The 15393-nt window shown below is 33.6% G+C and overlaps 1 protein-coding gene across 12 annotated transcripts in view; it reads left to right on the forward strand.

The window, feature by feature from the left end:
* The window catches only part of EYA4 (EYA transcriptional coactivator and phosphatase 4), a 276762-nt gene that overhangs the window by 211818 nt on the left and 49551 nt on the right, over positions 1-15393 (forward strand). For 8 of the 12 annotated variants that reach the window (XM_017500622.2, XM_017500625.2, XM_017500621.2 and 5 more), the window contains 4 exons: positions 8353-8445; positions 12905-12971; positions 14190-14332; positions 14476-14619. In XM_017500622.2, the coding sequence (XP_017356111.1) occupies positions 8353-8445; positions 12905-12971; positions 14190-14332; positions 14476-14619 (447 nt within the window). The remainder of the gene's footprint in view (positions 1-8352; positions 8446-12904; positions 12972-14189; positions 14333-14475; positions 14620-15393) is intronic. The other 4 variants (XM_017500629.2, XM_017500630.1, XM_017500628.2 and 1 more) reach the window with 2 other exon arrangements.

Consider the following 15393-nt stretch of genomic DNA (forward strand, 5'->3'; position numbering starts at 1 on the left):
TGGTTATGATTTTTTGTATCAATTGGTATTCTTAGACTCTTTTAGATCAGTGTATTCTTTTCTTAAACTTCATAATCTCATCCAAATGGTGCATATATTGTTTTTCTAACTGTTTATCAGTTTATTACATGATAAATTTTGCCCAAAAACTGCCATGTCAAACAGAGCAATTGAAGCAAAGTGGCCATGCATACAAACATAATCACCTTCGTAACCCATAGACTTTCATAATTTAAATTAAATTCTTAATAAAGCAAAAGGATATTTGCTACTCTACGGACTTTGAGAAATATCCCAAAGTATATAAAGTAACATTAAGAATCAATTTTCCTTTCTCATTTTAAAAATCATCAGTGATGAAAGCTATACATTTAAAACTAGAAATTAATATTGGCCTTTAAATTTTTTTGAATTATGGATATTAACTACATTTATAGTTAAACTGATAAAAACAGACTTTCTCCTAAATCAAATGCTAATATGCTAAAAAAAAATTAAACAATTAAAACACAGCCATCACATTTTTGTGAAATCACCCAATTGTAGAATCAAAAAGGAGTTCAGCCGGGCATGGTGGCTCACGCTTATAATCCCAGCACTTTGGGAGGCTGAGGCTGGTGGATCACGAGGTCAAGAGATCGAGACCATTCTGGTCAACCTGGTGAAACCCCGTCTCTACTAAAAATACAAAAATTAGCTGGGCATGGTGGCACGCGCCTGTAGTCCCAGCTAATCGGGAGGCTGAGGCAGGAGAATTGCTTGAACCCAGGAGGTGGAGGTTGCGGTGAGCCGACATCGTGCTATTGCACTCCAGCCTGGGTAACAAGAGTGAAACTCCAAAAAAAAAAAAAAAAAGGAGTTTATGCCTGTCAGAAATGTGCATCACAAGCAGTTAGAATAGGCACAGTTTGGCTGGACATTACTCTATATCTGATTAAATTAGAATATACGATCAGAGAAGAAGTACTTCAATATGCTTATTATTTGTATCTGCATAGTTTTAAGTTTTTCAATTTTATACTGAAATATACTTTTCATACTAAAAAAATATGTTGCTAGAATTTAGATACATTTAATTCCATAGGAGGATCTTTTTCTCTAAGGGGCCAGATAGTAAATATTTTTGGCTCTGTAGGCCATGTGTCAGTGTTTCAGTGGCTCAGCTCTGCCATCATAGTGTAAAAGCAACCACAGACAATATGTAAATGAAGAAGTGTGGCTATGTTCCAATAAAACTTTATTTATGGGCCCTAAATTTTAAATTTCATATAATTTTTATGTGTCATGAAATATTCTAATTTTGACAACATTTTAAACATTTAATATGTAAAAAATATCCTTAGCTTACTGGCTGTCGTCTAATAGTGGTTAACATAGGCAACATTTTAATAGTGAATATGTGCAATAAAACAGTAATTTACATCTAATCTCAACCAGAAACATTGTTCTAAGTTGTAAGCGTGCTTTCCTGGTTCTTAATGTCACTGTTGCTACTCTACAGACTTTGAGCAATAGTCCAAAGCATGCAAAGTAACGTTAATAATCAATAACCCCTTACTTTAAAAGTTATCAGTGATGAAAGCTATACATTTAAAATAATGTGAGGCCCTGGGATAAGAACTAGGAGCTGTGTCATTAGGGGCACCATGAATCTGGATCTTAGCACTACACTTACTAGCTGTGTCATCTTGAACAAGTTACTTAACTTCTCTGAGCTTCAATTCCTTTTTATAAAAGGATGATAATAATACTTATTGGCAAGGTCCTTTTGTCTTAGATAATGTATATAAATTGCGTAGCAATAAACATCAGTATGTCTTCCTTTCTTTAATTACTAATGCAATAACAACTAGGCAATAGCTTTTAAGGAAAATGAAAATATGCATTGTGTGAAAAGGCCCTCCATTTGGTCACGTAACAAATTTATTTGCATTTAAAAATGTGTAAACTGGTCTAAAGGAAGCAAACTTCTGGTAACAAAATGTTAGGTAAACTTTGATCGTTCATAATATAGTCCAGGTGTCATATTATGTGAAACTTTTAATGAACTTCAATGAGTTTTTATGGTGGGTGTTTGTGACATCGACTAAGCATTTCTTGCAAGATCTCTTCTATTAAGAATAAACTATTTTATTTTCAATTCTTGCTTTTTATTGTTAGAATTGTATCACTTGCAAAATTATAATAAGATAAAAGGCAAAAGAACTAATTTAGTAGCTTTTTAAGATCATTCCAATAAGTTGAGATGTTCAAAAAAATTTTTTTTTTCTTTTTGAGACAGAGTCTCACTTTGTCCACCAGGCTGGAGTGCAGTACACAATCTTGGGTCACTGCAACTTCCACCTCCCGGGTACAAGTGATTCTCCTGCCTCAGCCTCCTGAGTAGCTGGGACTACAGATAAACGCCACCAAACCAGCCTGGCTAATTTTTGTACTTTTAGTAGAGACGGGGTTTCACCATGTTGGCTAGGCTGGTCTTGAACTCCTGACACCAGGTTATTTGCCCACCTAGGCCTGCCAAAGTGTTGGGATTACAGGCACCTGCACCCAGCCTAATTTTTTTTTAATTGATATAAGTTGATAGGATCACCTTGAGATGTTATTGTACTACATTGGTGCTCTTTAAGTATGTTCCAGTATTCTTGAAAGTAATTTCAAGTGTTTTACTGCCTTAATCCTAGTTATATAATTACATCTGCAGATTTATATGGAACATAGATTTTTCCTTTGAAATTTTTAGCACTTGTAAAATTATTAAAATGTAAAATATAAAAATAGCATAAATACAAGCATACCTTAGCAAATAAATCAAGCTCAGGCCTTGCAGGCTGAATGCTCTCTGTTGTAGCTATTTAGCTCTGCTATTGTTGCACAAAAGCAGCTGTATACAATCCTAAACAAATTAATGTGATTGAGTTTAAATAATTTGATTTATGAACACTGAAATTTGAATTTCATTAAAATGTTTATGTCACAAAATATTCTCCTTTTGATATTTTTCAGCCATTTAAAAAGGTAAAAACCATTCTTAGCTTAGGACCATACAGAAACAGGCCATGGGTCAGATTTGGCATGACTCCTGATATAGATCTGCATGTGTATATATGAAGTATGTTGTACGTATAAGAATGCATGCCAGTCATATGAACATTTACTTCCAGATGTAGGTAATTCCAGATTCTAATTCGCTTAATAGTGTCAGGATTCATGATGAACTACACTTTATATGCAAAAATACTTAGATCTATTAAGAGGGCTAGGGCAGGATCTAAAAGAGTAAATTGTCACTTTCTCACTTAATTAAAATAGATCAAATTCCTATTATATGCCAAGTTCTATGCTAGGAAATGGGAACCCAGTGACCTAAAGAACACGATACCAGCTGTCCAGGAACCAAAAGCCTAGCAGAGGGAAGCAGACATGAAAATAATGAATGCCATAATGTGTTCAAAGTGGATGAACAGCGGAGGGAGGGAATATTTGATTCTACATGGAGATTAAGAAACAACTTCAAAGAAAAGGTTTGGTGGAATAGAAATCAGACATTCTGATCAGCTTTATTGTTTTTTCTATATTTGAAATCAATATATTATAGAAACGAATCTTCTAGAATTTTTAATATAGAGAGGACTGACTCATATATAATGACTTAGTTTCTGAATGTTATGTATTTGTGCAGTAGAGCTACCTACTGCTGTGAGTCTGCTCTTTGTAGATTTTTTTAAAGAATAAAAGTCATAAATGGCTACATCAAATTATTTCACAAAATTAAATACTTTATCGGTAGTTAGGAATGAAAGACACTTCGTACTCGTAGGTTTTTGAATGAATATATTGATTCAAACAAGCATAAATCACAGGCTATACTGATTATTAAAACCAGTAGGCAATACTTTTACTGCTTCCCTGCAGTGTTATAAATTGTAATTTTCCTGATCTAACTCTTTCTGAAATTCTTTGTAGAAGCTAAGCTGTCAAAAGCCTCTATGTATATGATTTTTGTGGTTCAGAAAGAAGTGTATGTGAGATTACATATACACTTTTTTATGTAATTTTTTTAATGGCACCTTAATCTGGTGTACACACGCCTTATTCTATGTTTAAACTACATAGATTTCTGAAGATGAAATGTAAGAGTAAATTATGTGGGTCACCTTCAAGGATGAAGCCTGAATTACAACAAATGAATATGAACTTTGAGTTATGATAATAAAACAGACTTTCTCTAAAAGTAATTAATAGACATTAACGTTGTACTGAAATTCTAAAGACAATTTAAGGGGACAAGATTAAGTTTGCTTTAAAAATAAGTAGGGATGAAGGTTGGGATGTGAAGAGAGGAAATCTGTGATTTAGTAGCCATTGCTTGTACCTGACAACAATCATGTATGACCTTGATTTAGTCTGTAGGTAGGAATTATTTTTAAAGCTAAAAAAAATGGAAAATCCAATCATGTATGTTAATTTATTTTTTCTATTTGGCTCTGTAAAAAACATCCAAGTTGCAAGTAGCTAACTAGTGGGGAGGGGACCTGTCAGTAAAAGTATTTCTTAACAGTTCTGTACAAAGTGCTATATAAACTAATTTTATGCCACTTTTTGCAAAATGAACTCTGACTCACTTACTTTGAAGACAAAGAATAATAATCCCACAAAATACTGCAACCTAGGACGTTAAAATATCATTATTTCTATTGAAATCAAAACATTTGGTGTGTAAGCTTGCATTTGGTTGAGAAATATGGTGCTTTTCTTCTATAGAAGGATTGTGCTTCCATTCTATTGCGTGTAATGATTTTGGATGGTGTCCTGAAAATAAATTAAAAGCTCTGTTTAAACTTCATGCTAATTTAAGGAAAACAAAATACAGCTTAAAATACATTTGAACAGTCAAAGAATAGACACTGATCATTATTTGGAATAAGGATTTTTACAAGTTAATAGTAGTAAGACTAGATTTGTCTTATTAATGAACATTTTTCTGATAGTGCCTTGCATATATTTAATGAAAAAGTAAGTTTCCTGCCACTAGAAAACTTTATAGTAGATGTAATTTAAAGTGTAGAAACAAAAACAAGATAAGAGTAAACAGAATGCATTTCAAATATATTTGTAGCTTCAGTGAAGATGACTTCGGTTTTCTAAGCTTTATCTATAATTATTATATAATGTTTATGTAGTTATATAAACATCAAGATAATACTTATTTGTATTCTAACATATTTTAATAAATCAGCTAATAATATAGTGTCTGTTCACTTCTCTATTTGAGCTTTCTACTGCTGAAAAAAAAAGTTGTTTCTTATCTGATATTACTGATTATTAAAAAAATCAAACCGAGATAACTTTAGGACTTACTTAGAGTTCAAGAGGTGCTTGCTGGTGCTCGCTTAATGTGAATGCAGTTTATTTTATGTAACAATAAATGTTTCATTCCCACTTTTCCCTCTTGTTCTACCCTGACTTGCGTGGGAAAAGAAAAAAAAAAAAAAAAACAATTTTACATCAACATGTAACCACTTTCCCCCAAACGCTAGCATCCATTTTGTTGAATTATTACACTAAATTCAGGTGTCTCAGTAAACCTAACACATCTTGTTTTTTACTCCTCTCTTCATATACTTTCCAGAGGATGCCTTTTCTCAGTAAAATGAACCTCCTTTGTCTAACTTTGACTAAAGGCAAACCTTTACAATTTTAATGAGAGATATTTCCAGTATAATGAATTAGACCAAAAACTCTCCCTCTCCCTCCTTTTGTTTCTCCTTTTGACCTCCCAAAACTTTCTAATTAAGGAGATTATAATCAAAACCAATACCAAGTTTTTGAAATCAGGTCTCAAAGTTGAAATTCAAAGTAACAAAACTAAGCTACATGTCTGGCTTTTAGACCAGTTTTGTTAGACACAGCTCACATTCTGCCACCTCCATTCATGAGTAAAATCTGTATTACTATTAGTATAATAAAGCTACTTTTGCAAATATTGTTCATAGATACAGATATGCACAAATTGAAATTTAGCTGCTAGTAGAAGTCAGAAGCTCCGATAAACTGTTTCTTCGTTTTGCTGAAGGCTTTGGGATACGACTTTTTGTCATAAATGTTAGATGTCAAATGTAAATATTACATGGCATAGAGCAGCCTTTCTACCCATCTGGATTAAACTCTGCATTATCTTCATACAGACAAAGGAATTATTGATTAGCTAGTGCTGCCTAAGAGGCAGTATGGTTTAGAGTTTGGATTCTGAACACGCACCACTTGGTTTCAAATTCTAGCTCTTACTAGCTCTGTGACTGGGGAAGTGATTTAATTTTTTGTGCCTCCATTTCCTTATCTGAAAAATGAAGATAATGATATTATCTACTGACTGTTGAGAGGAGTAAATAAGTTAATAGGTGTAAAGGACAGGAACAATACCTGGAATGTATCATGTACCTTTTAAGGGTGTCCTGTTACTGGCTATTACTGTTACCTAATTTCAAATTTCCTACTTCTTGTTGTCTTTTAAAATACCCCACAAGGAAGAAATGGCAGACATGCCTTAGTATCCTATTCCAGTATTTTGCAGTTTTCATTTTTAATGAAGTCTTTATAATTATTCTATCTAGGAAATAACTGCATTCTCATCATGCTCTGGGCCTTTGAGAAGAGGCACTGTCATGAACATAAGCCATTTTCATACTTGAAAGCAGCCTAATATAGCGGAAAGATCATGCATATATTAGAGTTAAAAACCTGAGTTCAAATCTTAGCTCTACCATCTCCTGCACTGGGCCTTATGCAGGCTCTCAGCCCCTCGAACTTCAGTTTCCTTGTCTATAAAATGAGTATAGTGATTTGTATTAATTAGGGTTATTTTAGGGATTAGCTAAATGTACATCATCTAGCACCTAATAAGCTCTCGATAAGTAATAGTTTTATAGCAGTAAGTACAAAGGTGATAAAATAATTTTATAGTGATAGGTTTAGTTATTGATCAGGTATAATCATACTAGGGACTACTGTGCAAATTACTACTGAAAAGTAGTAACCACCAATTTATTATTTATCATTATATAAATAATTAGACTACTCTTCAGATCATTGTTGCTACTGAAGGATAAGCCGACCTTAAGTTTCCTTTTTTGCTAGGAAAAGTAATCCAAGTTTCTTTACTTTCTGTTTCCAACCTTTACATTTCTTCTCTGAACCTTCCAACTGATCATGTCATTAATAAATCATGGATACTAAATTAATACAGAGCTCACTGAGGGTCTGGTCAATTCCATTCATGTTGAAAAGAACATAATCATTACAGCATGGTTTTCTATCAGCTAATCGCTTTTGTAACAGAATAACGTTACTGACTTGTGTGGTTATGAGTACCCTATGACCCCTCTGTTCTTTTTTTGTCATTTGACTAGTCTTCAGCTTTCTTCTTTATAATTTTCTGCTTGCTTCTAAGTTCTTTAACTGTATCATTCCTTTCATTTATGACCAGGAAACACAAGAGGTGTTAAGTAGAAAATAACGTAGTTTATTTCCTTGCTGCTATGATATATGTAGTAAAGCTTTGCCAACAAAGGGAAAATATGGTGTGACCAAATGGGTAAAACTTTATTATCACTGCCCCCCACCCTTGTTGCTTCTAATAATAATAATAATGTGTACGAGGCCACTTTGTTATCAAGAAAAGATTTTGCCAAAATACACCATTGCCACATAGAAATAACATATTAAAAGAGTTTTCAAAAGATGGACTTGCTGCTGTGGAAGACATCTCTTTTTCTATGCTGATCTCTATAACATATTAAAAATTGTTAAACCATTAAAATAAAAAGCCCAACACCTTATAACTCTTGAGTCTTTTTTAGAGCTTCATTGAGTGCTTCATTTTTCATTCATCATGTGAATGAGCCCATGGTTTCTATACTTTCATATGTCTGCATTATATTATTATGCAAACTTAAAAAATCTTCCTGGGAAAAATAAAATATAAGTCAGTAAATTTCTTTGGTATAATTTTGATTAAATGTACTGAAGACTGATGATGATTCTTTTTTTCCTATTGACTATATTAGAGTGTGTTTAGGTGAATTAAGAATATAAATATGTGTACTGCTGTTTCACTTTTTAAGGTTGACTGCCTTTAAAAGCCCGATTAGAGAGAACTAGCTTGGCCAGAGGATTTTAGATTAAATCCTCTAAATGCATGCTCACTTAGAAGCTAAATTAACAAAACTCTCTTCATCAACTTCTCAAGTTTTCTCTTGCATGCCCATGGTAGCTAGAAAAATCACTAGTAGAACGGACAGCGTCTTTGACATAAATTTAGAAGTAAAACTCACATGTACTTATTCTTCTACGTAGTGTCTCTTCTTGCAGTCAAAACAGAGCCCTTGAACAGCAGTGAAACCACAACCACGACTGGAGATGGAGCGCTTGACACTTTTACTGGGTCAGGTAAAGCCTTTAGCTCGTGTGTCCTTACGTACACATGGGGGTGCATCCACATCTTCCTCCTTGGGAATAAACAGCATAAGCATCCAAGCTCTTAGAGCTTTGATCTTTATAAAGTTAGCCACAAATTCTTACTTTCCATGATGAATTGTCATAGCATATACATTTTTATAAATTATATTTAGAATAATTTTGCTTGATATTTTAGTTGACAGCAAAAGTCCCATGACTTTCTTATTACAGATAAGTAAACCTAACTTCCTTCAAAATTATTTTATACATTGTTTAAGTAATTTAATAATTAAGTTGTAGCAGCTGACCCTGCCTCTTCACTGTACCCATTTGAATTGCATAAAAACTGCCTTCTGTTTAACATTCGAGATGTACAACTATCCATTTGATTCCTTCTAAATAACCTTGTTTCCTCTCTGGGTTTAAAAAACTCCTCCTGTGTAAGCAGCTGAGTGACAAGTATTAAAGGTTAATGGGCTGCGGGAGAGAACATGCTGGTTGCATTAGAGCCCAGCCTCTGAGAGCGCTGGTATGCTTCAAAGAGAACAATAGCATGTCTTTAAACATCAATCCCTTCAAAACATAAATACCTGATAACTCCCAGCTGGGCACAAAGGACATGAATTAAGTTGACTTAATTAAAGATTTTTTTTTAAGCTACACTATCTATTTGGCTTATTATCTGGTAAAAGGACTTTTCTAACCTGAGTAGGAGTAGGTGCATCAGAAAGAACATTAAACCTAGGAAAGTATTTGTGGTAATTGAATCTCAGTTCTGTTATTCTACTTTAATACGTTTTACATTTATCCATATTCTCATGTTACAAGGATTTTTTGTCAGTATGTTTTATGTAGAAATAGTTGAGATATATCTTAGAGTATTATGTCATTATAGCATATATTTGATTTTTACAGATGATCTAATTTTACTGCTTCATACTGATTAGAAGCAGTTGCCATATCTACATAAATATTAGTACACCAAGAAAGAAAGAATAGTACATAAACTTGGCATAGAGACTCATATGTACTAATCCACATCTTTTCTAGCAGTTTACCTGCCTCTCAGGAAATAAATAGGTATCAGTTCAGCATTCTGTATTGCACACTTACCATAGCTTTTGTAAACTTTCTGCAAAGTAAATCTATATGAACACATTTTTAAGGAAAGGAATGGAGTTATTAACTTATTGGTGACATAATTCATTAGCATACTACAAGTTAATTGAAAGCTGAATGACAAAACTATGAAGTGTTAACTCCACAAGGAATGTCAGAGCTCTCTGATCCATTTTATAGACAGGAAAAGTTAAAAGTGGTTAAGGCCATACAGTCAAGGCCTCACAGCTGGTCAGTGGTATAAATGAGTCTAGAACTATGTGCTGATGATCAGTCCCTGGATCCTTTCTGTAGCACCCCGTCAGAAAAGAGATGGAAAAAAAATAGGTATAAACAATCATTCTGTCTGAAATTCACTCATATTATCTTTGTAGATATTTTCCCAATTTTTTAAAGAGTTACCTAGGGACGTGCTGTCCAATAAGGTAGACACTAGTTATATGTGGCTATTAAAATTTGATAAAATTAAAAATTTTATTTTGTGTTTTCATTTTCAGAGCAATAATGCAGGAAGTATATTTTCAAGAATATTGTCAATCAATTTTGAAAATCATCAAGTATGACTAGAAGCGTTATGTTCTCAATATTTTCAGCAACCAAAATTTAACTGAATTTTCAAGTTTAAACACATTTCAAGTATTTAACAGCTGCATGTGGTTAGCAGCTACCATATTGGACAACTCAGATACAGAACATTTCCAACACCATGGAAAGTTTTATTCCACAGCAGTGATCCAGGGCAGGGAGTATCAACATCAGCACTGTTAAAGACTTGGGCTAATTATTGTGGGAGAGCTGTCCTCTGCACTGCGAGATATTTGGCAACATCCGTGCATCTATCCCAAAATGCCAGCAACACTTCCCCAGATGCTTCTGTACTAAAGAAACAACCAAAGATGTCTTACTAAAGACAACCAAAAATGTATCCAGTCTGTTTAATTGTCCCTGGCAGGCAAAATTCTCACCCCCATCCCATTGAGAGTCACCATTCTAAGATAGCACAATAATAAGAGTAAAACCTTGAAATTGCTTTGACACCATCGGAGAAACTGACAATAGACGGTAAACATTTATTTTAATTAATTTTCAGGGCATTTTGAAATCAGGTAGTTTTGCTTACTGCTGCATGCAGAAATGATGGAATGTAATGAGTTGAGTGATTTGGGTAGTGTTTATGATTAATCAAATGACTGTGGGGAATAAAACAAAGGTTTTTACAAGGTATTTCAGAAATCATTCTGGAAATGAGGCTGCCCTTTGTGGGAGCAGTCTTTACTTTATCTGCATAATTTCCACTGACTTTAATCCAATTTTGTTGTTCTTTTCAGTTATCTGCAAATTTCTGAATTAGAACAAAATGTATACATTTTAGTAAAGAAGCATAAACTTTCCTACATGAACATCGTAGTTTTCTGAGCCAAAGGTTTTGTGTTCTATTTAGAAAATGAACATATAGATGTTAATAGAAATTTGTAAAGGTTAGTTGAGCCTTTATAGTGTTGTGGGTACATTATTCTAATGATGTTTAGATTTATCATTAGAGAGAGGAAACATCTTATATATTCAGAATTGAGTTAATGTATATGGATTTTTTTCTGAAATGTGTAATTTTGCTCTGTCTTATTAAAAGCTACTGCAATGAATATTTATCTTCATTATTCAGTGTCTCTTTGAAAAAGTCTTCTATTTCACAATATTGATAATAACTGATTAATATAGCCCAAGTCTTGATATACCAAAGAGAAATTCTATAAAGAAGAGACGAAAGAATCTATAATTAAGCCTCATTTAGCTATGTTTTTGTTAAATAGAGTATTTGCTATTGTGAATTGATAAATTAGGATGAATATCATTGTAATAACACTATTATTATGTAATCTATATTTAATGCCCATTGTGTAGTAGAACAAAGGGTCTGTTTTCAGGGTTAAGTTGATTTGAAAATTTAAAACATTCTTTAAGTTTTAATAAGTAGGTAGAAAATTATTAGTTTATTGGCCAATTTATTTTCAACTATACATAGCAAATTCAGTTAAGTTTTGGTTGCTGAAAATGTTAAGAACTAACACCTTTAGTCAAATTTGATGATTTTCAAAATTGACTGATAATATTTTTGAAAATATACTTACCGCATTATTGCTATGAAAATGAAAATATTCTTTCTGTATTCAGAGCTTACAGGCAAAATAGCATTTTAAACACATTAAATTCTGCATGTTTGTGAAGTAGTAGATCACAAGGGTATGATCTATATAGAAATATATCATGTTTCATAAAATAGTTAACAACCTAAATCTATTTGTCACTTTTACAATTCTGAAAGTTTAGCTTCAGAATTATTATGAACAACTCAGAAAGGACATAGTACTTTGAAGTATAACTATGATTGATTGGACTAAACTAATTCCAGCACTGCATTGTGTATGACTTTAATCTTTTTGAAAAGTGAATGAACAGCAGATGGCCTAATAAAGACACTCTGTGTGCTTGCTCAGTGTGGATTGGCTCTGAGGATACTGGCTCACACTTTAGAGTCCATATATTTGCAAAACATCTGTCTTAGTCAAGGCAGATAGTTAAAGGAAAGAGAAACTTCCAAGCTTTTGGATATATTCCAGTTCGGAGCCCCATGTTTGGATGAACTGTTAATAGGTCCTGACTTTCACCTTTAAGTTCTTCTCAGAAAATTATTATCTCTGATAGTTCAAAGTATATTTGTAAATATAATTGCTACTGCATTTTGTGATTATGTTTTAAAGAAACTACCTGTGCTTTCTCTAGTTATTACAGGAATATTATAGATTGCCTTTTTAATTTTTCGTCTGATGGGTAAAATGAAAGGAAATAGAATTACAGTAGTATTTTACCATTAGAAAATGAAGTTTGGAACGTCACACTTTTCTTATTTTGTATATATTTCAATTAGAATAAATATGGAGGAAGAGCAATGCATATTTGCCATCACATTTGGCATTTTAAAATGCAAAGTTTGCAAATTTTCAAAATTTACTTTTAAATTATGAAAGCTTAATTACCCTATAATCAAATATATTTATTCATAGTCTATTAATATGTAAGCTCATGCTAATAATTTGAGAAAATGGAAGAGTGTTAAAGGGAATGATTTGTAAGACAAATGTTTGTTTCACGTTTTTAACTAAACTCAAATCAGTTTAATTAAGAGAAAGTGTTTAGGCAGCTGTTTCTTTTTAGAAAATGAATTTTTGGAAACATGTTTAACAGGGTAATTTCTTCAAATTGGTTGTGTACATTCTAGTGAAATATATTTATGAAGCAACCTTTGGTGCACTGGTATTTTTGTGTCTTACAGTAATTACAAGTAGTGGCTACAGTCCCAGATCAGCACATCAGTATTCCCCACAGCTGTATCCTTCCAAGTAAGTGGTCAGTAGATTCTTTCTGTTTTGTTAGAAAAATTTTCCGGCATCATCTTAATTAATCTGTATTCACACAATATGACAACTTTAAATTGGCAAACATTTATGTCTATACATGTATTATAGATAGTTGGATAGATACTTGGATAGATTAAGTATATAGATAAATATCCTGTACGCATTTGAAATAAGAGATGTCCACATTTATCTTGATAATTCCCTCGGATATTTATATATACCTTGAGAGAAATATCAATCTCAAATTAGAATACACTGCTTTTTTGATGCAAATTAAAAAATGCTGGCTGGCTAAAAAACCTAAAGAGATTACATTTTATCTATGTCAACACTTCGTAGTTAATTCCATTATTGAAATTCTTTTATTGGATTTCCAGTTCTAATAAACATATTTTTGGAGAATATGCTTTATTGTTTTTATAGCTAATGTAGTTACTTTATTGAGGTCAGTGGTAGATATTTCTTAAGTTTAACTATGTTGGATGTATATCTGAATTGGCTTGGAATCAGCCAGACGTGCCAAGATTTTATATTGCTGATACATATACATTTAAATGTAGTATGTTATTTTCTTGAGCATCTAGAGTGTCTGCCTTTATATATGTATTGACTGGAGGTTGGATATCCTATGAGGACCATGATATAAAATGTGACATAATGAAAGGAATGACATTCCTTTTTTTTTTTTTTTTTTTTAAGAAAGCCTCCAACCTTTCTTTTTTCTTTTTAAAAATTTCCAGTTCTTGGGAGTGAATTCTTAGTAGGGCTTCTAAATAGAATTTCATAGTCTTTGCATAACAGTAAGTCACTCATGGTGAGTGTGAATTTGCTCATGAGCATATTAATTAGTGTGTGCTCCATTTTCCTCATCTACATGTTAACTGGAGTGCTATTTCAGATATGAGTAAGAATTGTAGACCTGGAAGAGACACTAGGTATGATATCTAAATCGAATTTCTCCTTTTACAGGTGAGGCATAGACTTAGGGAGTTTAAATTATTTGTCTAAGGTCACTAGACTGGTTTGTAGCAGAGCCTGAGCTCCGGACTTTCAGACTGTTGCTTTTTCATATATTGTTAAAATTATATTGCAGATAAAGAGGATTACTTCCTGAATATTATAGGGTTTCACTGAATCTAGGCTGTCTGAATTAATACACAGTCTTTGTTGCCACAGTAATGCTATTTTTCTGATATTTAGGCCCTATCCACACATTCTTTCTACACCAGCAGCTCAAACAATGTCTGCCTATGCAGGCCAGACTCAGTATTCGGGGATGCAGCAGCCAGCCGTCTACACAGCCTACTCACAGACAGGACAGCCCTACAGCCTTCCCACTTACGGTATTTCACATCTTCTATCTTCTCCTCTGGTTATGGGCAGGCAATCCTGCTGGCTGGTAGCTTTGTATTCTGTTGTAGGTTACAACTTAGAAGGAAGATCATCTAACTAATTAAATGGTTTGCACATTCATTTTTCTAAACAGATTTGGGTGTGATGTTACCAGCCATCAAGACAGAGAGTGGACTTTCCCAGACCCAGTCTCCATTACAGAGTGGCTGCCTCAGTTACAGCCCAGGGTTTTCTACCCCACAGCCAGGCCAGACACCTTATTCTTACCAAATGCCAGGTAAGTAGCTACACATGAGACATATTATGGGAGAACTCATTCTTTGAGTGAGACTCCTTGGCTTCGGGCTAGGAATATCCGATCATGAAGATAGTTTTAAGCTTTATCACAGCTCAGACAATTTTTAAAGAAAGATGAATAACTAGACAGAAACATAATGAAATGGTTTAGTATACATCAGGAAACATGACCCAAACCAAACTTAAATACTTAAGTTTAAGCTGCATAACATCAGAAGGAAACCAAGTCCAAGCAAAGCAACCTCCAAGCCAGACACCAGGTCAGCCATGCATTTGGTGACTACCTAAGCATTAAAAGATCCGTAGCACAAACTAGTATTTTTTTTTTCAGTATTTCTGAAGTATGTAATTCTGCTTTGATTATACTTAAATTTGAATTAGTTCTTTTCTAAATTCCATTTATTGTTGACCAATTGAGGATTTTTTGTTCATTCCTAAAATTTCTCTCTTGTATTAATACTATGTTGCAGCCGGGTGCAGTGGCTCACGCTTGTAATCCCAGTACTTTGCAGGGCTGAGGCGGGTGGATCACCTGAGGTTGGGAGTTCAAGACCAGCCGGAACGACATGGAGAAACCCTGTCTCTACTAAAAATACAAAAATTAGCCAGGTGTGGTGGCGCATGCCTGTAATCCCAGCTGCTTGGGAGATTGAGGCAGGAGAATCACTTCAACCTGGGAGGCGGAGGTTGCCATAAGCCGAGATTGTGCCATTGTACTCCAGCCTGGTGACAGAGTGAGACTCTGTCTCAAAAA

This window comes from Cebus imitator, unplaced genomic scaffold (genome assembly GCF_001604975.1).
Source record: "Cebus imitator isolate Cc_AM_T3 unplaced genomic scaffold, Cebus_imitator-1.0 Scaffold267, whole genome shotgun sequence".
Taxonomy (NCBI): Eukaryota; Metazoa; Chordata; class Mammalia; order Primates; family Cebidae; genus Cebus; species Cebus imitator.